The sequence below is a fragment of the Solanum dulcamara genome, chromosome 3 (genome assembly GCF_947179165.1).
Source record: "Solanum dulcamara chromosome 3, daSolDulc1.2, whole genome shotgun sequence".
Lineage (NCBI taxonomy): Eukaryota > Viridiplantae > Streptophyta > Magnoliopsida > Solanales > Solanaceae > Solanum > Solanum dulcamara.
The window spans coordinates 15,397,586-15,420,273 of NC_077239.1; the positions used below are offsets into that span (position 1 = coordinate 15,397,586).

Here is a 22,688-nt window from a genome sequence, read left to right on the forward strand (position 1 = left end):
AGCCTACTTGGGCGTCAAGCTGCTGCAACAAGTAAGTTGTGTCACTGATGATCTTCCTTCTTCTTCAGGTTTTCAAAGGATAACTCATCTAATAATAATAATTATAAGAGTACTCTTCAAGCAAATACTTTGGAATTCAAATCCATTAGTTATACCCTCTAATCTACTCAAAAATCTATGTTTTAGAATGGTTAGATCATCTTCTAGCCCCAATGACATAATCTATCAATACTAATTCAATTTCAAGAGATCTTCAATCTATTATTTCCCTTTACACAAGAAAGTTCCATCTAGGTTAACTTTCTACCCACACCATGATCAATCTGAAGTTATTCTAAGGATTAAAGAATTAAATGAGGGTTAGGTTGATGGAATGACTTACCTTGAAGGAGAAAAGCAATGGAAAATGAAGGAAATTACCCCTCCCTTGCCCTACTCTGACCTTGGACTATTTTTCGAAGTAAATAACGTTTTAGATCTTAAAGTAGCATTTAACTGTGAGTAGCCCACTATGGCAGTCCCGCTATGGCGGTCTAAATCCCGTCATAGTGGCCTTAGCTTTGACAATGTTCAGTAAAATGGTCATAAATACTTACTCTAAATGAGGAAAACTTGGTGGCATTGGAAAGAAGGCTGATAAACCTTTATTTGGATAGGTCATAAGCCATCTAATTTTTTATAGGTTAAGAAATATGATTGTGTGAAGTTAACCTTAGTTTAAACTTAAGCACGAAGCTAAATTGGAAAAATACTTTCAACTTAACTTTGTGATATGAGCATTGTACGACCTTAATTCACAACTAATGCATTTGCATACCAAGAAATTGATTTTAACCTTATTATGAATGAGATTTATATACCTTTACCGCATATATTTTTAGGAACAACAGAATATGTCGCTACATATGCTTTAGTCATGGTATACATGAGTGCCCTAGAAATTTTCACAATTTCATAGAAGCTTCACCACTCCACATTCATATAGGTCCAATCATCAAGTGTATTTTGTAGAGCAATACACCACCTATAAAGGAAATGATTTGGATTAAGAGGATAACTCAACCTCACATGACCTCCAATCATTTATGTTGGGTACCATCATTGTTGATCTTCTCAAATTAAAAAAAGTCTCACTCCCCTCGACATTTCTTTAGTATGTAAATTAATTAGATTCGGCTATGACTACACATAGTTTACGTAAATAATTTCATCCATAGAAACTGCTTGATAAAATTAAATGTGTCTATATTTTCCATTGAGAAATTATAATCTTCTCTTGAAAAATTGTATCATCAATATTCTATAAAACGAAAAATGAATTTTATTAACTAACTCATTATTTCACTAACATATATTAGTGGCGCACATACACTATTAAAGAGGTATCTCAAGATAGAGGAAGAATTCTGAAAAGAGAAATAAAGCATGATATGGTTTCAGAATTAAGATAGGAATACTGAGTTCTTCCATTCTTATGTCGAACGGAGATGAAAAAGACTTAGAGGTCGTTTGGATTGACTTATAAGCTGCTTATAAGTTGTTTTCAAATTATTTTGAGTGTTTGACTGGCCAATTTAAAGTCATTTTGTGCTTAAAATAAGCCCCAATAAATAGTTGAGTTTATTTAGATGAGCTTATTTTAAGCAGTTTACAAGTTGAAAACAGTTTATAAGTCAAAAAAAAGAAATTGGTCTGCACCTACTTTTTTTTTAACTTATAAGCAATTTTCAACTTATAAGCTGCTTAAAAATAAGTCAATTCAAACAGGCTATTAGTATCCAAGGGATACGGAACAATGAGGGGAAATGGGGCATTAATAGACAGGAAATTGAGAGGAAGCAATACACTTTTCCAAGATTAATTTAGAGCAATAGAATAATCATACAAAAATTGAGACAATGAAAAAATAGATCGAGTTCGAATAAACATCCAAAAGGTTATAATTTCCTTCAAAGCTTCTCATATAAACGTGTATTTAACATCAATTAGAGAGATACCATACCAATGGTAGTTCTCAGCGCAATAGGAAAATGGTAGTTGTCTCATTTTTATACCAATCAAACCCAAGTGCAGATTGATAGATTGATTCCACCTTCCATGATATTAAAGTTGTCAGTAGGTTCAATAATATCTAAATTTTACTGAAATGTTTGTGTTCAAAACTTTACCATTTATTATTAAATACAGAATATTTCGTTAATCATAATAAAATAGACTTGATCTAAAATTCTAAATTGATCCTGTCGTGAAATAGCAGAACAATACGACATGTAAGACGTCATGTTATCGATTAACGAATTTTTGGTTTTGCCCCTTAACCTTAAGTAGAAGGACGGTCGAGTGGATCAACTGCTTTAGCAGCTGGGCACTTCACTCTTCACTGCAGAGCTACTTCCGCTCTAATAGATTGATTTTTTGTCCAGTACCAATTCGCTTTGGAGGTTCAGTGTGCCTTCATTCCTGTCATTCAAAACTTCTCGCGCCCTTCTCGTAGTTTTGACCCATTCCCGCCGTCGAGAGACTTTAATAACTATAGCATGCCAACTCTGCCCCAACCAAGTGAAACTAAAATTCTAAATTGATCCTGTCGTGAAATAGCAGAACAATACGACATGTAAGACGTCATGTTATCGATTAACGAATTTTTGGTTGAATGGACTAGGATCGAACTATTGAATCAAACATCTTACTTTCGAGTTCTTTAAGAATAATAGGCTCTGTACGTAGTATCTGAAGAGAAAAAATACTAGTTGAAATCTGAACTCAGACTATCAATACAAACTTTTAGTTACAACCACTACATGGACAACAAGATAGTCTAAAACATGTGTAAAAAAAGAAGATCTCTTATAAAATTAAAATAAAATAAAATTATAAGTGACCTATAAAAATCAATTCTCCCCAAAATTTCAACAATAGGTTCAGAGTTAGTTGGTCTCACTAAAATTTGTCCATCCCAATTCCATCTCTTATGGCTTCATATGCAGATCTTGGACGTGTTCGCCTCAACCCAGCAGTGAAATGAATCTCTGTTTGTTCAAACAAGATAACACTAACTGTTATAAAAAGGAACATTACTTTTGTTTTCATTCCTTCTATCTCATGTAGCTTTCCCTTCTCTAAATGTGCACTAACTGTACTATTGAACCGTACTATCGATGCATCTCTGTACGTAATTTCACATATCTCCGGAATATGGACAGTAAGCTTCTTTGTCTCTTCGTTAAACTCGTAGTTGGTTGCTTCGCGAGGGAAAATCCCCGCTGGAATTTCATACTCCTTTAGCAGCTCTGTCAATGGCCTTTGTGTTTTTCCTACAAAACCAACATTAATAGTAGGGATGATATAATTATGTAATTAAAAACTCTCTAACTGCTTTAACTTTTTGATGAGATAGCGTCACAAACTTCAAGATTGTATTGGAGCAATAAAATGATAGCGATGGGGTTTCACGGGGAGCTAAAGAAATAATTAAGTAAAAAAAATGTGCATTATCTAATAATTTAACTTTTAGATTAGATGCTCACTCAATTCAATTTAATACAGTGAATTAAAAATTCTAGTTAAAATAGCCGAGGTATAAGTCTTTAAGGACCAAAATTTGGAAGAAAAAAAGGAGCATGAAGACTAACCTTTCATTTTGTTCACGAGCTTTTTGGTTCCTCCAGTAATACTGTTTTGCAAGTTCTGATTTTGAAGGGGAAAAAGGTCAGTATGAAGAAAATAAACAAGAGAAGAATTTCATGTAGTCCCAAATATACAGCAGCATTATTGTTTAAGATGACCAGCCATTAGGTTACTCTAACAGTTTTATGTAAACTAATATATTGAAAAAATAATTACCTACGACTAGGAAACTTGTGTCTTGAAATCACAATCAATCAAGGTACATTCCTTCTAATTATTGCCAATGCCAACAAAGACATTTGTATTTGAATCTAGGTAGGCAGATGAATGAATTTCTGATACCAAATAATTATAAATAAAAAATCCAACATAGACCCATATTTCCCATTTCTCACATCCCCATCTTGCTTCTCGTCTATTCTGTCATTCTCATTTATAAGTAAAGAAAAATATTTCCTCCAAAATAAGATCGCAAGAAAGAAATTAAACTAGATCACAAACAACGTTAGAACAAACATGTATGCTATTAAAGAAAAAAACAAAATATCATATGGCCTCAATATGAATGTACATATTTATAGAACCTCTAAAAGATAATAAACGTCCAATCTTCAGTACCAAATCATAAATTAAATGCAGAATTTAATGATTTCACAAACACAAGTACATAACTATAGAATTTCAATGTCAAATCCGCAAAATCTGAATAATCAAATAAACAGAAAAATCTAAAAGTAAATATTAGATTGGAATAAAATGAAGAAAGGTTCAAAAAGAAAACTGCGTACGTTAAGATCATTGGTGACGGAACTGAACTCCTTGCTGGCTTTCTGACCAATCAAATATGAACCTGCCTTGTTCATCACCGAATCCATTACTATTGTTTAAGTTTTTTTTTCTTGTCTTATCTAATCTCTTTGTTTTCTTCAGATGGGATCTACACAATTTTGGAAAATGATAAATACCAATGGATTAAAAAACAGTAATGATATCTGTATAATACAGAAGTTATAGATTTTTTTCCTCCTATCTCTAAGCACAATAGAGAAAGAAAAAGAAGGAGGGCGAGGGGGGGTGTACTAGCAAGAATTTTCGGTAGCTAAAAGGATATCACCAATCCTTTTCTGGCGGATTGAACTATGAGGATCATTCATTACATTTTTATGCATTTAAATATTTTTTTTCTCCATTATTTTGAATATATTCTACTATTACAAAATTAAGTATAAATATTTAGAAAACAATACGAGTATAATTGATATACTAAAAATAATCTTTATTAGATCAATGCCTAATTCTTGTCTTAGTCCGATTAAGAGTACTCTTTATGGTGTTAGCGTGGAACTAGAACTCAATTCTATTGTATATCACAACACCATTGTAACCTTATGTCACGATCCTGACTCATCATGAGTGATATCCACACTAATTTTTCGATGGGAGAACCATTTACTAACCCAATTAAACCCAACAACACCATTTTTAAGAACCAAGTCATGCAATAAGACAAATTTAAAAGAAGTTTCAATTAAATAAAGTTTAACCAAACATTAGAGAATTAAACTCCCTAGAACCTCAAAGTCATGTACCAAAACTCTAAAATAATACTCTATGTCTAAAATGTCTGTGTTCGAAGAGATGGACAAAGAATTTAAGAGGAATCCACAACATCTTGAACGAGATAGCTCACCCTTAGATTCTGTATTGACCCTTTAGGTCATTTCTGAGTTAATGCATTTATTTCATCGTTTGGAGCATTCCTGTAGCGATTTCAAGTTATTTATGACTTGCTGGCATTGACTGTTCGGTTGTCTGGTCGTTTGGGGTTTTAGGCCCGTTTCCCTATTTCGGACCTTTTGAAACTTGAAAAGTTGATTTCGATCATAACATCAGGTAAACGACCTCAGAATAAAATTTTGACGGTCCCATTAGCTTTGATATGGCCAAATTAGGCTAGTAGTATAATCGGCATGAGTATTGAGGTATTCAGTGCTAGTTTGCGGCCATTTGGCGTTTTAGCCTTTGAAATTTGGCCTAAGTTTGATTTTGATCAACATTCTTGAAAAGCACACTCGAATGAAAATTCCTTCAGTGCGATTAGTTTCAAAATATCGAGTTTGGTCTAGAACGACCTTTCATTCACTTTTTGAGGCTTTCGGTCAAATATCGAGGCCTATTGTGGAATTTGACTAAAAATGGTGTTTGGGTGTGGGACCCACTTTTTTTCAAGATGACGTTGTGTAAAAATTTTGACTACACCATTGAGTACAGAACAATGATTTTGGTGGGGTAGCATATCTTGTTTGTGCGCACGGAGTTATGAATGAATTTCGAGACCTGTCGGAGACTTGGGCACTTTCAAAACTCCTTTGCACCAGCTGAACCTAGTGCTATCGCTAAATCCACCCTTGGTGTCTTCAGGGTGTTGCTAAAATGACCATATCCCCTAGGCTGGTGTCACTAAAGCGATAGGGTCCTCGCTTTAGCGAGGCCCATCTCTTTGAGGTGGTCGTTTAAGAGACTTTCGGGGTTGCTTTCGCAAACACCAATGGGTTTATTTCTATTCTGAATTTCCGTTATTTCCCCAACTTTAAACTCTCTTAACTCTCTCATTTCTTTGTGGAATTGGGAAATTCAAAGGTCAACTTGTGGGTATTTTCTAGGAGAATTCAGTGGAGTGATCGGAAGGTGTTATAAAACCGTTGATTGAGGTAATTTCGAGCTAGAACTTGTTGCCCTGTTATGTTTTGAGCTTAATTTGAGAATTTAATGTATGTCCTTGTTTCCGCTGATCTAAGCTCCGAATTGTGTTTCATTTTGGAACACAAGTTTGAGGAAGTATCTAGAACCCTTTCACAGAGTCAATTCTGGAGTTACCAGAGCGGGTCCCATATTCCCATTTTTTACTCCAAAATTGATCCGTGTTTATTTTTAGTAAATTTAGTGTCAAAATAGCTGTATTAATTGGTTTGTCTTTGTTTTTAGTAAATTTAGTGTCAAAACGACCGTATTAACATTGTGTACCTATTTTTAATAGCTTGTCAGCGTTCAAAGGTTGTTCAAAAAGGAAAAGCTCTGATTCTTTAATTTTGGAGCGTGCGTGATCGACCTACAAGTAGGCTACAACTTTCCTCTTCTTAGACTGAATTTCATTATGTGATAGCATGAGGATTATGTAGAATTTGGGTTGGTTAGTGTATTGAGTATGCCTATTAGTATAGAAATCATGTTCTAGGCTATTTCGAGTAGTAACAGGTACTTATGGGCATGCTGTTTCTTTGACCGCGAACATCCATACCTTGTGGCCTTGACAATACTGTCTTCTATTGATTATGAGTATGTTGGCCTTAGTCTAGGCTTAGACTAGTGTTGCCATAGACTATTAGTAGTTAGAGCCTTAAGGACTTGCTTTTACTATGACGTCTATTTGGACGGCTTACTCCTTGTAGACGGTAATAGCTGACTTGGATCTAGTAGTTTGAGCCTTAGATTAAGCATTGCCTTATATTGACGACCTTCTACCCTCTTTCCCTCCTCTTTTGGCTCATTTATGGATGATTTGAACTTTTAGGCCTCGTTTGACTATTCAGGATCGGGTATGGGTCAAGCTTGGAGTGCTGAAATGATTATCTGAGAGTGAACATTGATCTATGATGGTTTCATGATGATAAGATGGCATGGTATTATTCGGTAGCCGCTATCATAGCAGATTCAAGATCTGGTTATGTTGCCTGCTTATCCTTTCCTCGGATGACTTATCTGATCACAAACTCTTGCCCCTTTGAGACATATCCGCGATTCGAACTCCGGGCGCTGGACTTCATAGCCGAGCTATCCACATTGACTATTTAGAGACTTCTACTAAATTTCCCCTATGAGACACATCCGCAATTTGAGGTCCGGGCACTGGACTTCTTAGTTGGGCTGTCCACATTGACTATTTGGAGACTAGTACTGATTTTCCCCTTAAGAATCATCAGTGCTTCAAGGTCTAAGCACTGGACTTCTTAGCTTGGCTGCTACTGTTAGATACTATTGGTTACCTAGGGCTAACCGCAATTCGAGATCTGGGCTATGCTTTTCCAGCTCTGGATTCCTTATTTATCATTCTTAGTAGTTTAGCAATTTTGTCTACCCGTCGGGTTTGTGGGGATCTGCTCCGGCATTTATTTAAACTTTCTCACGAATGTACCTTTTGGTCTTATGGTTAGCTAAACTTAGTTCCATACATTCTGCATCTATTTTCATGATGCAGGTATGAGCACAGTTATCAGTGCTGATTCGAGCCAGCTGTAGTCTGTACTAGAGACGAGGGTGAGTACTTGGCATTTTGGGATCTTCTTGTCTCCATCTATACATATTTGACTTGTCTTTTGCATTTTGTGATAGTTTTTATTTGTGTGGTCCACTTTTGGGGCTTGCATCAATATTTTGTAATAGCTCTGTACTTCTGACTTTGAGGTTCTGGGAGAGATCTTATATTTGGTTGTATACAGTTATTCATTGTGCTTCCGCTTATTCCCGTTATACCTATTATTACTTTAGTATTTGTTATTATTGTTTTGTTTCTACCCTCAATCCCATTGCTAGAAGTTTGGGATATGGGTTGGCTTACTATCACTCCTTAGGAAGGTACCCTAGACATGGCTGGCGCTCAAAGACCATGGCTGGTCCCCAACTGAACCACTTGATCCAGTCACACATTCAAACTCTCAGTGGAAGGTTCATCATAACTAAAAAGACAGATAACTCAAGTTGGCACTCACAACATCAAGAATAATGAATAATATACTGAAAAATACTCAAGAATGAAGTGACTCAATGTCGGGTGCTCAATAATAAGAATTAAGTTTTTGCGACAAATTCTGAAAAAACTCATCTAACTCAACTATGACCCTATCTATGAATCCTCTAACTCAATACTAGAAAGGTTCCAAGACAAGTCCAAGGCTACCTCAAATGACTATCAAAAGGAATGGATGATAGAAACATAAATGAAGTCCTCTGGATGTGAGGAGGCCTCAGCAAAAGCTGGACGAGTCTGGTTCTTCAACCATGCACCTTTTGAGGACCTCTATCACCTGTATCTACATCATAAAACGATGCAGATCAAATGGCTTTAGTACATGGAGTGTACGAGTATGTAATATAGTTGAAAGGAAACTTAAGGACGCTCAAATCAACTCAACTCGACTCTACTCAACTCATGAGACTCACTCTGAAATGACTCAACTCAATAAAGCGTGAAGTAAAATAATATGCAGTAAGAGATGCAACTCAATATATATAAAGATATAATATTTTACTCTTAGGGAGTTTCTCTAAACGACAACCATCACTTATGAGCTAGTGATGATACAACGCTTAAATCTCACGTTGTTGTAGCCGTCCAATACCTTTCTAGGGAAAAGGACGCTCAAACTCATGGATCCAATATAAAATCCCTCTTTTGGAATAAGAGAGGCTTGGCCTTTATCCGACGCTAGCTACGTAGTTTATGTGCTCACCCCGTATCGATGCTCAATACTACTCCAAAAATACTCTATTATGCTCATATACATTAAGTGAGTAAAATACTCATTTAGTCTCTTTTGGACTTATCTCAAAACTCAACTCATCTCAACTCAAAGGATGCATTTAAATTAAAGATATAATGCAACTTGTCAACTCAATATCTAAATAGATGTTTAATGAAATATTGCTCAACTCGTTTATACTCAAAATACTCATACTCCAGATTCTACTCAGGAGATTTCTCAACTCATGCTCAAACTCTTTCTCAATCAAAGATGACACTTGTTATTCTTTAACTCAAAACAAATGCATAAAATATTTAATGCAAGACGTTCAACACTTGTTCCTTAAAACTCCGTCAATGCATAATGTACAATGAAATCACAATTGGGGTTCATATGGATACATACACGAACCCACACACTCAACATGACTCAATTCAAGAAAGTCATCAAAGAATATCATAATACATGTATAATAACACAAGGAAATTTATATACGAACTCAATAGGAGTGATAGATAATTCAAGAACTCGATTCATGAAACTTTGAAACTAATCTCAACTAAGAAAAACTGAATATGTAGGGTACGTGGATAAACTCAATCCATGTTATGGGTAGCCTTACATACCTGGAATGAAGACAGGACAATCAATCTTGACTCTTTTGAACCCTAGCCTCTTCTCCACTCGTAGCCCTAGCTCTTAAGTTAAATTAGCATAAAAGACTTAGGAATGAGTTTAGGAACTCCTTTAACGTCGAAAATGACCTATTTTAGTCATGGTCTAAGTATAGGAGGGGTGGAGAAAAGACCAGAATGCCCCTCCTTAATATTAAAAATTGGCAGAAAATTGGTTTGTAGGGGACTAGGTCCGCGATGCGGACTAGTTTCCTCAATGTGCAATTTTTTCCAAAATATTTTCGATTGAATTCTAACCCCATAGAAAATAACCAAGATGATATTAAGTGTAAGTCTGTGTCAGGTCCGCGATGCGGACCTGTCACACACTCCTCTACTTTCCGTCATTTTACTCCAAAAATTTATCTTTCGATCAGGTTGGCCTAAAATTCAACCAAGACCATTTTCCCATAAAATATTTCGCTTGATCGATATTTCGGCCTTATATTGACCAAAAAAGTTAAGAAAGATGCATTATGCGAGCGTTCTTTAGTTTAGGGGTATTTTGGTAATTTTATTAGGTGTAACATTATCTCTCCCTTGGAATCATTTGTCCTTGAATGTAGAGCCATTAGAAATGGAATAAAGGAATGAATAACAATCGAGACTCAATTAAATCAACCAATCAAACAATCTAGACAATAAATTATTTAGACTTAAGAATAGACAAATTAGTTCAAGTTAAGAGTAAAGATATTACCTTCATTATTCTCATCATTAGGAAAGAATAGATACGGGTATGTAGCTTTCATATCATCCTCAACTTCCCATGTGGCTTTCTCAACAAATTGATTTTTTCACAGGACTTTGACTGAGGCAATCTCTTTGGTCCTCAATTTGTGAACCTGATGATCAAGAATTTGAATCGTAATCTCTTTGTAGGATAGGCTATCTCTAACTCCAATATTATCAATGGGAACTACCAATGAAGTGTCTCCCAAACACTTTTTTAGCATCGAGATATGAAATACCGGATGAATATCGTCTAACTTAATAGGTAACTCCAACTTATAAGTGACCCTCCCAATCCTCCGCACACTCTGGTAAGGGATAATGTATCGGGGACTAATATTTTCCTTCTTCCCAAACCTCAGGACACCCTTCATGGTGACACTTTCAGGTAAACCCGATCATTCATCTCAAACTCTAAGTATCTCCTTCTCACATCAGTATAAGACTTCGGCGACTTTGGCCTATCTTCAATCTTTCTCGAATAACCTTCACCTTCTCCATAGCTTGATGAACAATATTAGGCCCAATCAACTCACTTTCACCAACTTCAAACCACCCAATAGTGATCTACATATCCTCCCGTACAAAGCTTCATAGGGAGCCATCTAATTACTTGCATGATAGCTATTGTTGTATGCAAACTCAATGAGAGATCAGTGATCATCCCAATTACCTTTGAAGTCAAGTACATATGCACTCAACATATTCTCCAATGTATGAATGGTGCGCTCTGCCTGACTATCTGTCTGGGGATAAAAAGTTGTACTAAGACTCACCTTTGAACCCAGTCCTTTTAGAAAAGACCTCCAAAATTGAGAGGTATATTGGGCTCCTCTATCTGAGACAATAAACAAGTGAGCTCTATGCAATCTAACGATCCCCCGAAAGTACAATCTTATGTAGTCCTCTATAGTGTCAGTAGTCTTATTTGCCAAGAAGTGGGCTAATTTAGTCATCCTATCCACAACCACCCAAATTGAATCATGCTACTTTTGAGACCTCGAAAAACCTATAATGAAGTTCATATTAATCATCTCCCACTTCCACTCTGTAATATCTATATTCCGAGCTAACCCACATAGCCTTTGATGCTTAACTTTAACCTATTGGCAATTCAAACACTTGGAAAAAAATATAACTTTCTCTCAAGTCATGATATATCATTGTAGAACTCGGATGAATAGAGTATCAGAAACTATGAGGTTCCTCCATAATCCTTTCTCGGACATCATCAACATTCAGTACACACAATCTATTTTGGTACCTCTACACACCATCTCTCCCTTTGTAGAAAACCATCACCTTTTCTAGCCATCTCCTCTGCCTCAGGTTGAGTTCTTTCTGACTGAAGATATACTGCAAACTCTTATGATCAGTTAACACATCAATATGCACTCTATACAAATAGTGGTTCAAAAGTTTGAGAGCAAATACCACAACAGCCAGCTCAAGGTCATGAATCTGGTAATTTTTCTTATGATTCTTAAGCTGTCTAGAAGAATAATTTATTACTTTACCCCTATGCAACAACACGCAACCCAAACCAACTCTAGACACATCACAATAGATTACAAAATCCTTTGTTCCATCTGACAAGTTCAAAAACAGAAGCGGTGATTAGTTTTTTCTTCAATTTATGGAAACTCTCCTCACAAGAATCAGACCATTGGAACTTAGCCTTTTTTAAGTAAGCTTAGTCAAGGGTGATGATATAGAGGAGAATCCCTCTACAAACCTTCGAAAATAGCTAGCCAAACCAAAGAAGCTTCATATATCAATTGGGGAGGTGGGTCTTGGCCAATTCTTCACTGCCTCAATTTTCTAGGTTTTGACCCGAATACTATCTCCAGATTTAATGTGGCCTAGGAATGTCACTGATGCAAGCCAAAATTCACATTTGAAGAACTTTGCATTCAACTTCTTGTCTTTCAGAGTCTGGAGGACAACTCTAAGGTAAGAGGCATGCTCTTCCTCATTCTTGGAGTAGAACACAATATCATCAATAAAGACAATCACGAACATATCAAGATATGGCTTGAACACCCAATTCATGAGATCCATAAAGGTTGCAAGTGCATTAGTCAACCCAAAGGACATGACCAAGAACTTAAAATGTCCATAACGGGTCCATAAGGTTATTTTTGAAACATAGGAGGCACACAAAAATTGGTCAAACAAATCATCCTAGGGAGAGGATACTTATTCTTTACTGTGACCTTATTTAGTTTCCTATAATCAATGCAAATTCTAAGAGATCCATCTTTCTTTAGCACAAATAGGATAGGAGCGCCCCATTGTGAGACACTTGGCCTAATAAATCCCTTATTTAGGAGATCTTTCAGCTACTCTTTCAACCCTGTAGGAGCCATCCTATATGGCAGAATAGAGATAGGATGCGTATCAAGAAGGACATAAATCCCAAAGTCTATCTCTTTATTAGGAGGGACTCCGATCAGATCCTCAGGAAATACTTCAGGAAACTCATTTACAATCGGGACTTACTCAAGAGTGGGGACTCAACACTATCATATTTGACTTTAATGATGTGATAAATACACCCTTTAGAGATCAACATTATGTCTCTAAGGTAGGAGATAAATTTACTCTTTGGCATAAAAAGATTACCTTTCCATTCTAAAATAGGCTCATTCGAAAAACTGAACTGAACGACCTGAGTCTTATAATCAACAGAGGCATAACAAGCATAAAGCCAGTCCATGCCAAGGATTAAGTCAAAATCAACCATGTCTAACTCAACTAAATCAACCATAGTATCCTTATGGTAGATTGACATGATACAATCTCTATAGACCCTCTTAGTTAAGACAGACTCACAAATAAGAGTAGATACACTGAAAGGTTCAAGAAGACACTCAGGATTTCTATCAAATTTAGTTGCCACATAAGGGATCATAAATGAAAAGGTGTCCCCCCGATCAAGTAAAATATAGCAATCAAAAAAGAATATTCAGATCATATCGGTGACAATATCGGGTGAGTTTTCCTGGTCTTGGCAATTTTCCATATCATATAAATAGGTTGCACCTCCTCTTGTACTTGCAGTTGTGACTCTCTGGTTACCTCAACTTGGTGGTGCCGCCGATGAAGATTGAGCCATATCACCTAACATTGGGCACTCCCTCTGAATATGACCCAATTTACCATAGTTATAGCAGCCCTTGATGCCTCCTCGACACTCTCCCAAATGCAGTCTACCACATTTACTGCAGGGAGGCTTCTCCTTAGAGCCTTGTGCCACACTTTCATGGGATTAGGAAACCTGACCCCTAAAATTCTTATGACTCTGGGATTTTTGATCGTACCTATGGCTGGGTGCAGGAGCACTTGTTAATGATGGGGCATAACCAGATAACTTCTTCTGAAAGAAAGATCTGTTACCATTACCTTGATTATGCTAACTAGGCACATATCCTATGGATTTTGCCTTCTTACTCTAATATTCTTCTCTATCCTTTTTCTTGTTATCCTCAACTTTTTGAGAATACACCATGAGCCTGGAGGTGTCCATATCTGAAATCAACATGTCTTTCTGGCACTCTTTCTTCATATGCCTTCCCAAACCTGACACAAATTTCTGCATCTTGGCTCTCATATCGGGAATCATCTCTGAAGCATACCTGGACAATTGTATGAATTTGAGACCATAATCCTTCACGATCATCGCTTCTTGCTTCAGGTTCAAGAACTCTTCCGTTTTTCCCTCCCTTAACTCCCTGGGAAAGAAGTGGTCAAGGAAAGCGTACTCAAATTCATTCCAAACAGCAGGCTCAACCTCCTCACCCCTTCCTTTTTCTCACTGGTTATACCAAAGGTTAGAGACATTCTTGAGCTGATAGGAAACCAACTCAACCACCACAATCTCAATAGCATGCATAGCTCTTAGTATTTTCCATATCTCATCAATGGAATTTTGAGGGTCCGACTCAACCTTAGAACCTGTGAAGACTGGTGGATTTATCATCAAGAAGTCTCAGATTTTCACTAAAGCTGGCGGTTCTTGTCATAAGAGATGGTAGCCACTAAACTCTAGTTACCTCTCTCGCCAGCTATCAATTGGGTAAGCATAGCAATAGCACCTCTGAACTCATCTTCTGAAGTAGGAGCTAGATAAGTAACATACTCTTAAGGTGCCTTGGTAGACCTTGTAGGTTGGCCCCTAGTCCTCACTCTAGATATTGGGGGCATTTAAGTATGTGGAACCTTAAGGTTGTTGGTATTTCTCTGACTGACGGTGTATTTAGGAGGCATTATCTACAAAAATAAAACGCACAAATCAGGAAGGAACTTTTAGAGTCAAACTCTTCAGTATGAATGCAGAGTACGAAAAAAGTAAAACAATTCCTAATGTCCTATAGCCTCCTGATTATAAGTATGGTGCAAGACACACCCATAATCAAGACTCTACTAGACACAACATCATAGACTCCCTAGGACTCTTGAACTCTATGCTCTGATATAAAGCTTGTCACACCTAGTGAAGGTACCCTAGACATGGCCGGCACTGGAAGACCATTGCTGATCCCCAAGCAAACCACTTGATCCAGTCACACATCCAAACTCTCAGTGGAAGGTTCATCATAACTATAAAGATAGATAATTCATGTGGTCACTCACAACATCAAGAATACTAAAATAATATGCTGAAAAATACTCAAGGATGAAGTGACTCAATGTCGGGTACTCAATAATAAGAATTAAGTTTTTGCGAGAAACTTTGAAACAAACCCATCTAACTCAACTCTGACCCTGTCTATGAAGACTCTAACTCATTACTAGAAAGGTTCCAATACCAGTCAAAGTCTACCTCAAATTACTATCAAAAGGAATGGATGACAGAAACATAAATAAAGTCCTCCGGATGCGAGGAGGCCTTACCAAAAGCTGGACGAGTGTTAGTCTTCAATGATATGCCTGTTGAGGACCTCTATCACCTGTATCTGTATCATAGAATGATGTAGGCAAAATAGCGTCAGTACATGAAATTTATGCATATGTGATATAAATGAAAGGAAACTTACTCAAGGATGCTTAAATCAACTCAACTAGACTCAACATAACACAACTAAATTCAACTCAACTCATGAGACTCGCTCTAAAATGACTCAACTAAATAAAGAAGGAAGTAAATAATACAAGTGGTTTAAATAATATGCAGTAAGAGATGCAACTCAATATATATAAGGATATATATATATATATATATATTTTACTCTTAGTGAGTTTGTCTAACAAAAAACCATCACTTATGAGCTAGTGATCATACAACACTTAAAACTCACATTGCTGCAGTCGTCCAATACCTTGACAGGGCAAAGGACGTTCAAACTCATAGATCCAATATAAAAGTCCTCCTTTGGGACAAGAAAGGCTTGGTCTCTATCCGAGGCCGGCTACGTAGTTTATGGACTCACCGCATATCGGTGCTCAATACTACTCCCAAAATACTCTATTATTCTCATATGCATTAAGTGAGTAAAATATTCAAAATACTCATTTAGTCTCTTTTGGAATTAGCTCAAAACTAAACTCATCTCAACTCAAAGGATGCATTTAAAATAAAGATATAATGTGACTTCTCAACTCAATATCAAAATTGATGTTTAATAAAATATTTCTCAACTCGTTTATACTCAAAATACTCATTCTCAAGATGCTACTCAGGAGACTTCTCAACTCAGGCTCAAACCCTTTATCAATCAAAGATGACACTTGTTATTCTTTAACTCAAAATAAATGCATAAAATTTTTAATGAAAGATGTTCAACACTCGTTCTTTAAAACTCCGTCAATGCATAATATACAATGAAATCTCAATTGGGTTCATATGGATACAAACATGAACCCACACTCTCAACAAGACTCAATTCAAGAAACTCATCAAAGAATATCATAATACATGTATAATAACACAAGGAAATTTATATACGAACTCAATAGGAGTGAAAGATAATTCAAGTACTCGATTCATGGAACTTTGAAACTAATCTCAACTAAGAAAAACTGAAGATATAGGGCACGTGGATGAAATCAATCCACGTTATGGGTAGTCTTACATACCTGGGATGAGGACAGGACAATCAATCTTGAATCTTTTGAACCCTAGCCTCTTCTCCACTCCTTAGCCCAAAGCTGTTAAGTTAAATTAGCATAAAAGATTTAGGATTGCGTTTAGGAACTCCTTTAAGGTCGTAAATGACGTATTTTAGTCATTGACAAAGTATAGGAGGGGTGGAAAAAAAATATCAAAATGCCCCTCCTTAAAATTAAAAATGGGCAGAAAATTGGCCTGTGGTTCCCTCATGGTGCAATTTTTTTTCAAAATTTTTCTGATCAAATTCTAACCTCGTAGAAAATAAACAAGATGAGATCAAGTGTAAGTCCATGTCAGGTCCGCGATGCGGACCTATCGCACACTCCTCTACTTTCCATCATTTCACTCCTAAAATTTATCTCCCGATCCGGTTGGCCTAAAATTTAACCAAGACCATTTTTGAACATAATTTTTCCCCTTGATAGATATTTCGGCCTCAGATTGACCTAAAAATTGAAGGAAGTTATGTTATGCGAGCGTTCTTTAGTTTAGGAATATTTTGGTAATTTTATCAGGTGTAAACTTACCTAAAGGTTATAGTATGTACCATCATAAATCGTGACATCGGATCATAACATATTCGAATAGTGGAAGTCTCACAACTGAGGTCTTTCAGCAGTCACCAAAATATGTCTTGTACTTAAAAAAATATAGATAGGTGCAGAATCAATACATAAAACACAGTGTACTGGTAGGATCACACGTCTAGTTTTAGTAAATGAAATATAAACAAGAAACCACAAATTAGTAAAACAGATAATACATAATTATTTCAAAATTATAGAAACACCCAGATTCCAATCCTTGCATTTGATTTATTATAGACAATGAGCATGATCAATCACAACATAATAGCCAATTTGATTCTCACATGGATCCCACACACAAACTGTTAATATAATAGAGTGGTACCCAATCCCAATCATAGTTAGTGTGTTATACTCCAAAACTAGGGGAGGGTACGATTGGCTTTGATATTGACTGAATCGAGAAGACAGCTATATAACATCTAAAACTATAATAATTAGGCTAACTAGGCCACCTGTCATAACCACCTAGACCAAAAAGGTCACAGCTAAATAATTTTTTTTGAAGAACATAAAGTCAAGTAGTCCATAATACAACTGAACAAAGAAACGAAGGCCGACAAAACCATAAAACCAAACTAAACTAAATTGTACATATACATCCAAAAATACCTCTAAAGAGTAACAAACATAGTGCACAAGACAGGGCCCTGGCCTACCCATATAAAACATCATAACTCAATACTGCCAAACTAGAACACGACTCCTAAAAGAAAGGAGCATACCAACTCTCAGTTAAAGTTAGACTCCTACTATAACTGACGATTATAGCCTTTACATGCGCCTACAGCATGAATGTAGTGCCCCCGGGAAAAGGGGCATTAGTACGAATAACATGTACCAAGTATGTAAGGTTGAAATCATTAAATATAAGTATACCAAATATCCCAAAAGTTAGGGATAGAAACAACCTGCGACTATAAGAGCTAAAATTTGATAACACTATAACCTTTCTGTGTGAATACAACCAAATAAACACATATAAAAATCATACTTCCCTAATGGTGAACTATATGATAATTCTTTCATAATGATGACCCTACCCAGTCGAGTGTCCATCTCGGTGGTGTAGTAACTGAATAAATATTTACCCAGCAGACATGCTACCATGGTGGTGTAATAACTGGGTAAAAAGTTTCCCACCAGACATGCCTGCCACGGTGGTGTGGTGAACTAGAGTTGTAGTTATTATTTTATGTTCCTACCGACATTAATCGATCAGTACTATAACATAAAGTCATAACCTTTATCATATACTGAGCCGACCGGGCTAATATCGAATATATCTAATAAACATAACACATATGCAAGTTAACTCTAAGATTTCGGCCTCAATAAGCCTCTTCAAGACTCATGAATTTCAACTATGTACATGTAACATATAAATCTTTCAAATAGCATGTAAGTATGCTTACTCAATACTTAAACAACTTTTAAAAAGTTTAGATGTCACAAGGAATCTAGTGGGCTTATGAACTATGTACTAAAGATATTTTTGTTGCCTTAGCGTATATCTTGAATGATAGCACATATATTCCTATTTCTATATAATCCACTAACATTTAGGATCTGCATATATACATATATATCCTGCCCGTAAGGTACTTCCTTTACTCATGCTGACAATTTTATAATTAGACTTTCATTATTAACTTATTGTGTCGACAGTCACAAATAGTTCTTAATTATTTGGACTTACTCACATGGAAACATGGAACTCATATACATAATTACTTCTCAATGAAAACACATATAAGACCATCTCCCAGTTCCTATGATAAGGGTTCTCCAAACTCAATTTACAATAACGACAACAATTGTGTATATATCATCATTTGCATAAACAACTACATACCATCACCACATCTTTCCAATTGTTTCACAAAACCATACTATACAGTTTTAAACATAGAGGTTTCTTAGTCACCCCCAAGCATGCTAGATTGCCCATGTTAATTTTCTTCCGGCTTGATGCATTTGTCAACACATTGTCCTTATCGGAGGGTACTGAATGGTGATGCCATAATCCTAGAGAAAATCCATCCATCTTCTCTGCCTTAGATTTAAATCTTTCTAAGTGAACATATGTTGAAGTTTGTGATAATCTATGAACACCTCACACTTGACACCATAGAGATAGTAATGCCTCCATATTTTGAGAGCAAACACTACTGCTGCAAACATCAAATTATGCATTGGCTAGTTCCTCTCATGAATCTTCGACTGCCTTGAAGCATAGGTTATGGCATTCCTATCTTGCATTAACACAATACCTAAGCTCAAATGTGAAGCATCACAATAAAGAATACAGTCCTTACCTTCCACTGGCAATGTTAGGATAGGCACCATGGTCAAGAGAGTCTTAAAATTTTGAAAGCTCTCCTCGCACTTGTCTGATCATTCAAATTGTACCTCATTTTGAGTCAACCTTGTCAGATGTGTAGCAATAAAAACAAAATTCTTTAAAAACCAATGATAGTAGCTACCAAGCCGTATAAAACTACTAACCTCAGTCACAAAACTAGGTCAGACCCAGTTATTAATTGCCTCAATCTTTTGGGGATCTACAATCACCCCTTCCTTTGAACCACATGCCCAAAGAAGGCAACTGAATATACCTAGAATTCATACTTAGAAAATTTTGCATATAATTTCTGCTTCCCCAAGATAACCAAAACAACATGAAGATGATCTCCATGTTCCTCCTTGCTCTTAGAGTAGATCAGGATGTCATTAATGAACATAATTACACAGGAATCTAAGAATGGTTTGAACACCACATTAATTCAAAAATGTTGTTATTGCATTTGTCAACCTAAATGATATTTCTAAAAACTCATATTGCCCATACCAAGGTTTGGAAGTCATTTTAGGTACATCCTCGGGCCTAATGATTAATTGATGGTAGACTGACCTTAAATCAATCTTAGAGAAAATTGAGGCACCCTGGAATCGATCAAATAGATCATTTATACAAGGCAAGGGGTACTTATACACATTATCATGCTACCATTCTTTTTCTTCACAAACAAAACAGGAGCACCCCAAGAAGAAGCACTAGGACGAATAAAATCTTTTTCAAAAAGTTCTTGAATCTGATTCTTAAGTTTCCTGAGTTTTGTCGAAGCTATGCAATAGGGACGAATAGATATTAGGTGAGTGTCCGGCTCCAAATCAATGCAAAAGTCAATTTCCCTATACAGATGCATGTTAGGAAAATCTGTAGAAATGACTTCCTAAAATTCTGAAACTACTAGAATTAACACAATGGAAGGCAATTCGGTACTAACATCCTGAAGATGAGCCAAATAAGCTAAACAACCTTTTCCTACTTGCATTCTATCCCTAATGAAGGATATGAAATTGGCTGGCTTAGGCTTGTACACCCTTTTCCATTATATTCTTTCCCTACTCGGGATCTCTAGAGTCACAGTCTTAGCATTACAATTAAGCATAACATAATATGGGGACAACGAAGTCATACCTAAGATCACATCAAAATCTATCATATCTAATATAACAAAAACCTCAATAAGCATGGTAAATATGGATGACTATGATAGACTCTCCAAATAGGGTAGATACATGGGTGGGGGCATTAAAGATATCACAAAATAAGTCAAATTTCAAAGAAATTTTAATTAAAATAAATGTATAAGGAGAGCCCGAATCAAACAAAATAATAGCCTTTTGGTCACAAATAAGAATAGTACTTGTGATCACTACATCTAATGCCTTATCCTCTGTCCTTCCTACAAAGGCGTAGCACTGCGCTCTATCATCATTATGGGAAACCCCTCTACTTAGTTGCACCACTCCTATACCTGTATTATAATTCCCTTGGTCACTACGGTCTCTCTAATTACCTCCTCACCCACCTTATGGATGTCTTCTATAATTAATACCTTTGCAAATTGGTATCACTGCCTTTGCCTACTGCTACATCAGATCAATTACCCAAGGCTGAGGGAATCTCCTTCTAAAATATCCCTACTCTCTACAATTATAACATGTTCAGTCAAAGGATGGTCTATTGGCTGATGAGTAAGAGTCTATTTGACCGCCCTCAGTCAAACTCTGTTGTGGAACCCCTGAATAACCATATGTAGAAGTGGGTAGGGCTGACTGGATCAGAAAGGCTGAATATACCTACTGACCTAAACATATGGAGTAACAACCACTATAGTTGCCCATATTTTTGGGCTTCTTATCCAAAGCCTTGTCCTACCCAATCTTTTAAATTCCTTCAATCCTCTTAACATAATCCAACACCTTATTAAATCTATTTCATATAGAAGTCAGATGAACAAATAATATCGGCAAGTCAATGTTAAATCCTTTCATATACAAACAAATTCTATTCTCCTCAGTGTTCACAAGTTGAGTAAAAAAATGGGACAAAGCATGGAACTTAGCCTCATAAGCTGCAACTGTCATGCTACCCTAATCAAGGAAAAAAAACTCATCCTTTTTTTAGTCTTTCAAGTATGAGGAACTTAATTCTCAAGGAACAAAATGTGAAAATAATTCCAAGTTAAAGAATACAGAACTGATGAACAACACTCCACATGCGCTCTCCACCACTGTTGGGACTCACCGTGCTATTGAAATATCACAAAGTTAATCCCATGTTACTGCATGTTGCCTAACTTGTGCAATATTTCATAATAATCCACGATAAACCAAAAAGCAGCCTTATTCTCTAACCTATGAAACTCTGGAGGCTTTACTTTAAAACTTGGTCAACATCTCATGCTTCGTGCTAGTAATCATAGGGCCTATCAAAGGACGGAACAAGTGTTAGTGCCTAAAACTACCCCTATTTTAGGGATTGTAGTAGCAAATGTCTAAGTATCCTGAGCTAGAGTAGTTGAAATAGTGGGTTTGGATCTAATGCTAGTCAAATCACTCAAGAATTCGAAGACCTAATGAATTACTTCAGTAGACCTGGAGGGAATACCTGCACCCCCACCTTGTGTTGCTACCTCTATCCCAGCCTCCTCCTCGATCTCAACCTCAACCTCTTTCTCAACTTGGTCCTATGGTAGGGGTGGGGTAACTTGCCTTGGTGTTGTTCCTTCCTGGGGAGTTCCTATGCCTCTACCTCTCAGCCTACCTTGACCTCAGCCTCTACCTATGCCGCATCCTAATGATGATGGCTCTGCTACTGGCTCCACCACTTCAGCTAATGTCCTTATACCATTATGTCTCGTGTCAACCATATGCTGACATAATAGTAAAGGAGGTTAGATATCAATTTGAATTTCCAAATACCAATTGAAATAAAGTTATAGCATGAAAAAGGAAACAAGAGAGAGTTTTCCTAAAGTCCTGTAGCCTCTCAAAGAAAAGTACAGACGTCTCTGTACCATTCTGCAAGACTATCCTAGACTTATTTTGGCATGATGAGATCAACAAACTTAGGGTTTTGATACCA

General features: G+C 36.4%; 1 protein-coding gene across 1 annotated transcript; it reads right to left on the reverse strand.

The window, feature by feature from the left end:
• Positions 1-2,754: 2,754 nt before the first annotated feature.
• On the reverse strand, positions 2,755-4,674 carry LOC129881570 (uncharacterized protein At5g01610-like). Its single transcript, XM_055955742.1, has 3 exons — positions 4,416-4,674; positions 3,633-3,687; positions 2,755-3,314 (listed from the first exon to the last, which is right to left on the reverse strand). Exons 1-3 carry the CDS (start codon positions 4,500-4,502, stop codon positions 2,941-2,943), a joined length of 516 nt encoding a protein of 171 aa, XP_055811717.1. The 5' UTR covers positions 4,503-4,674; the 3' UTR covers positions 2,755-2,940.
• Positions 4,675-22,688: the final 18,014 nt, after the last annotated feature.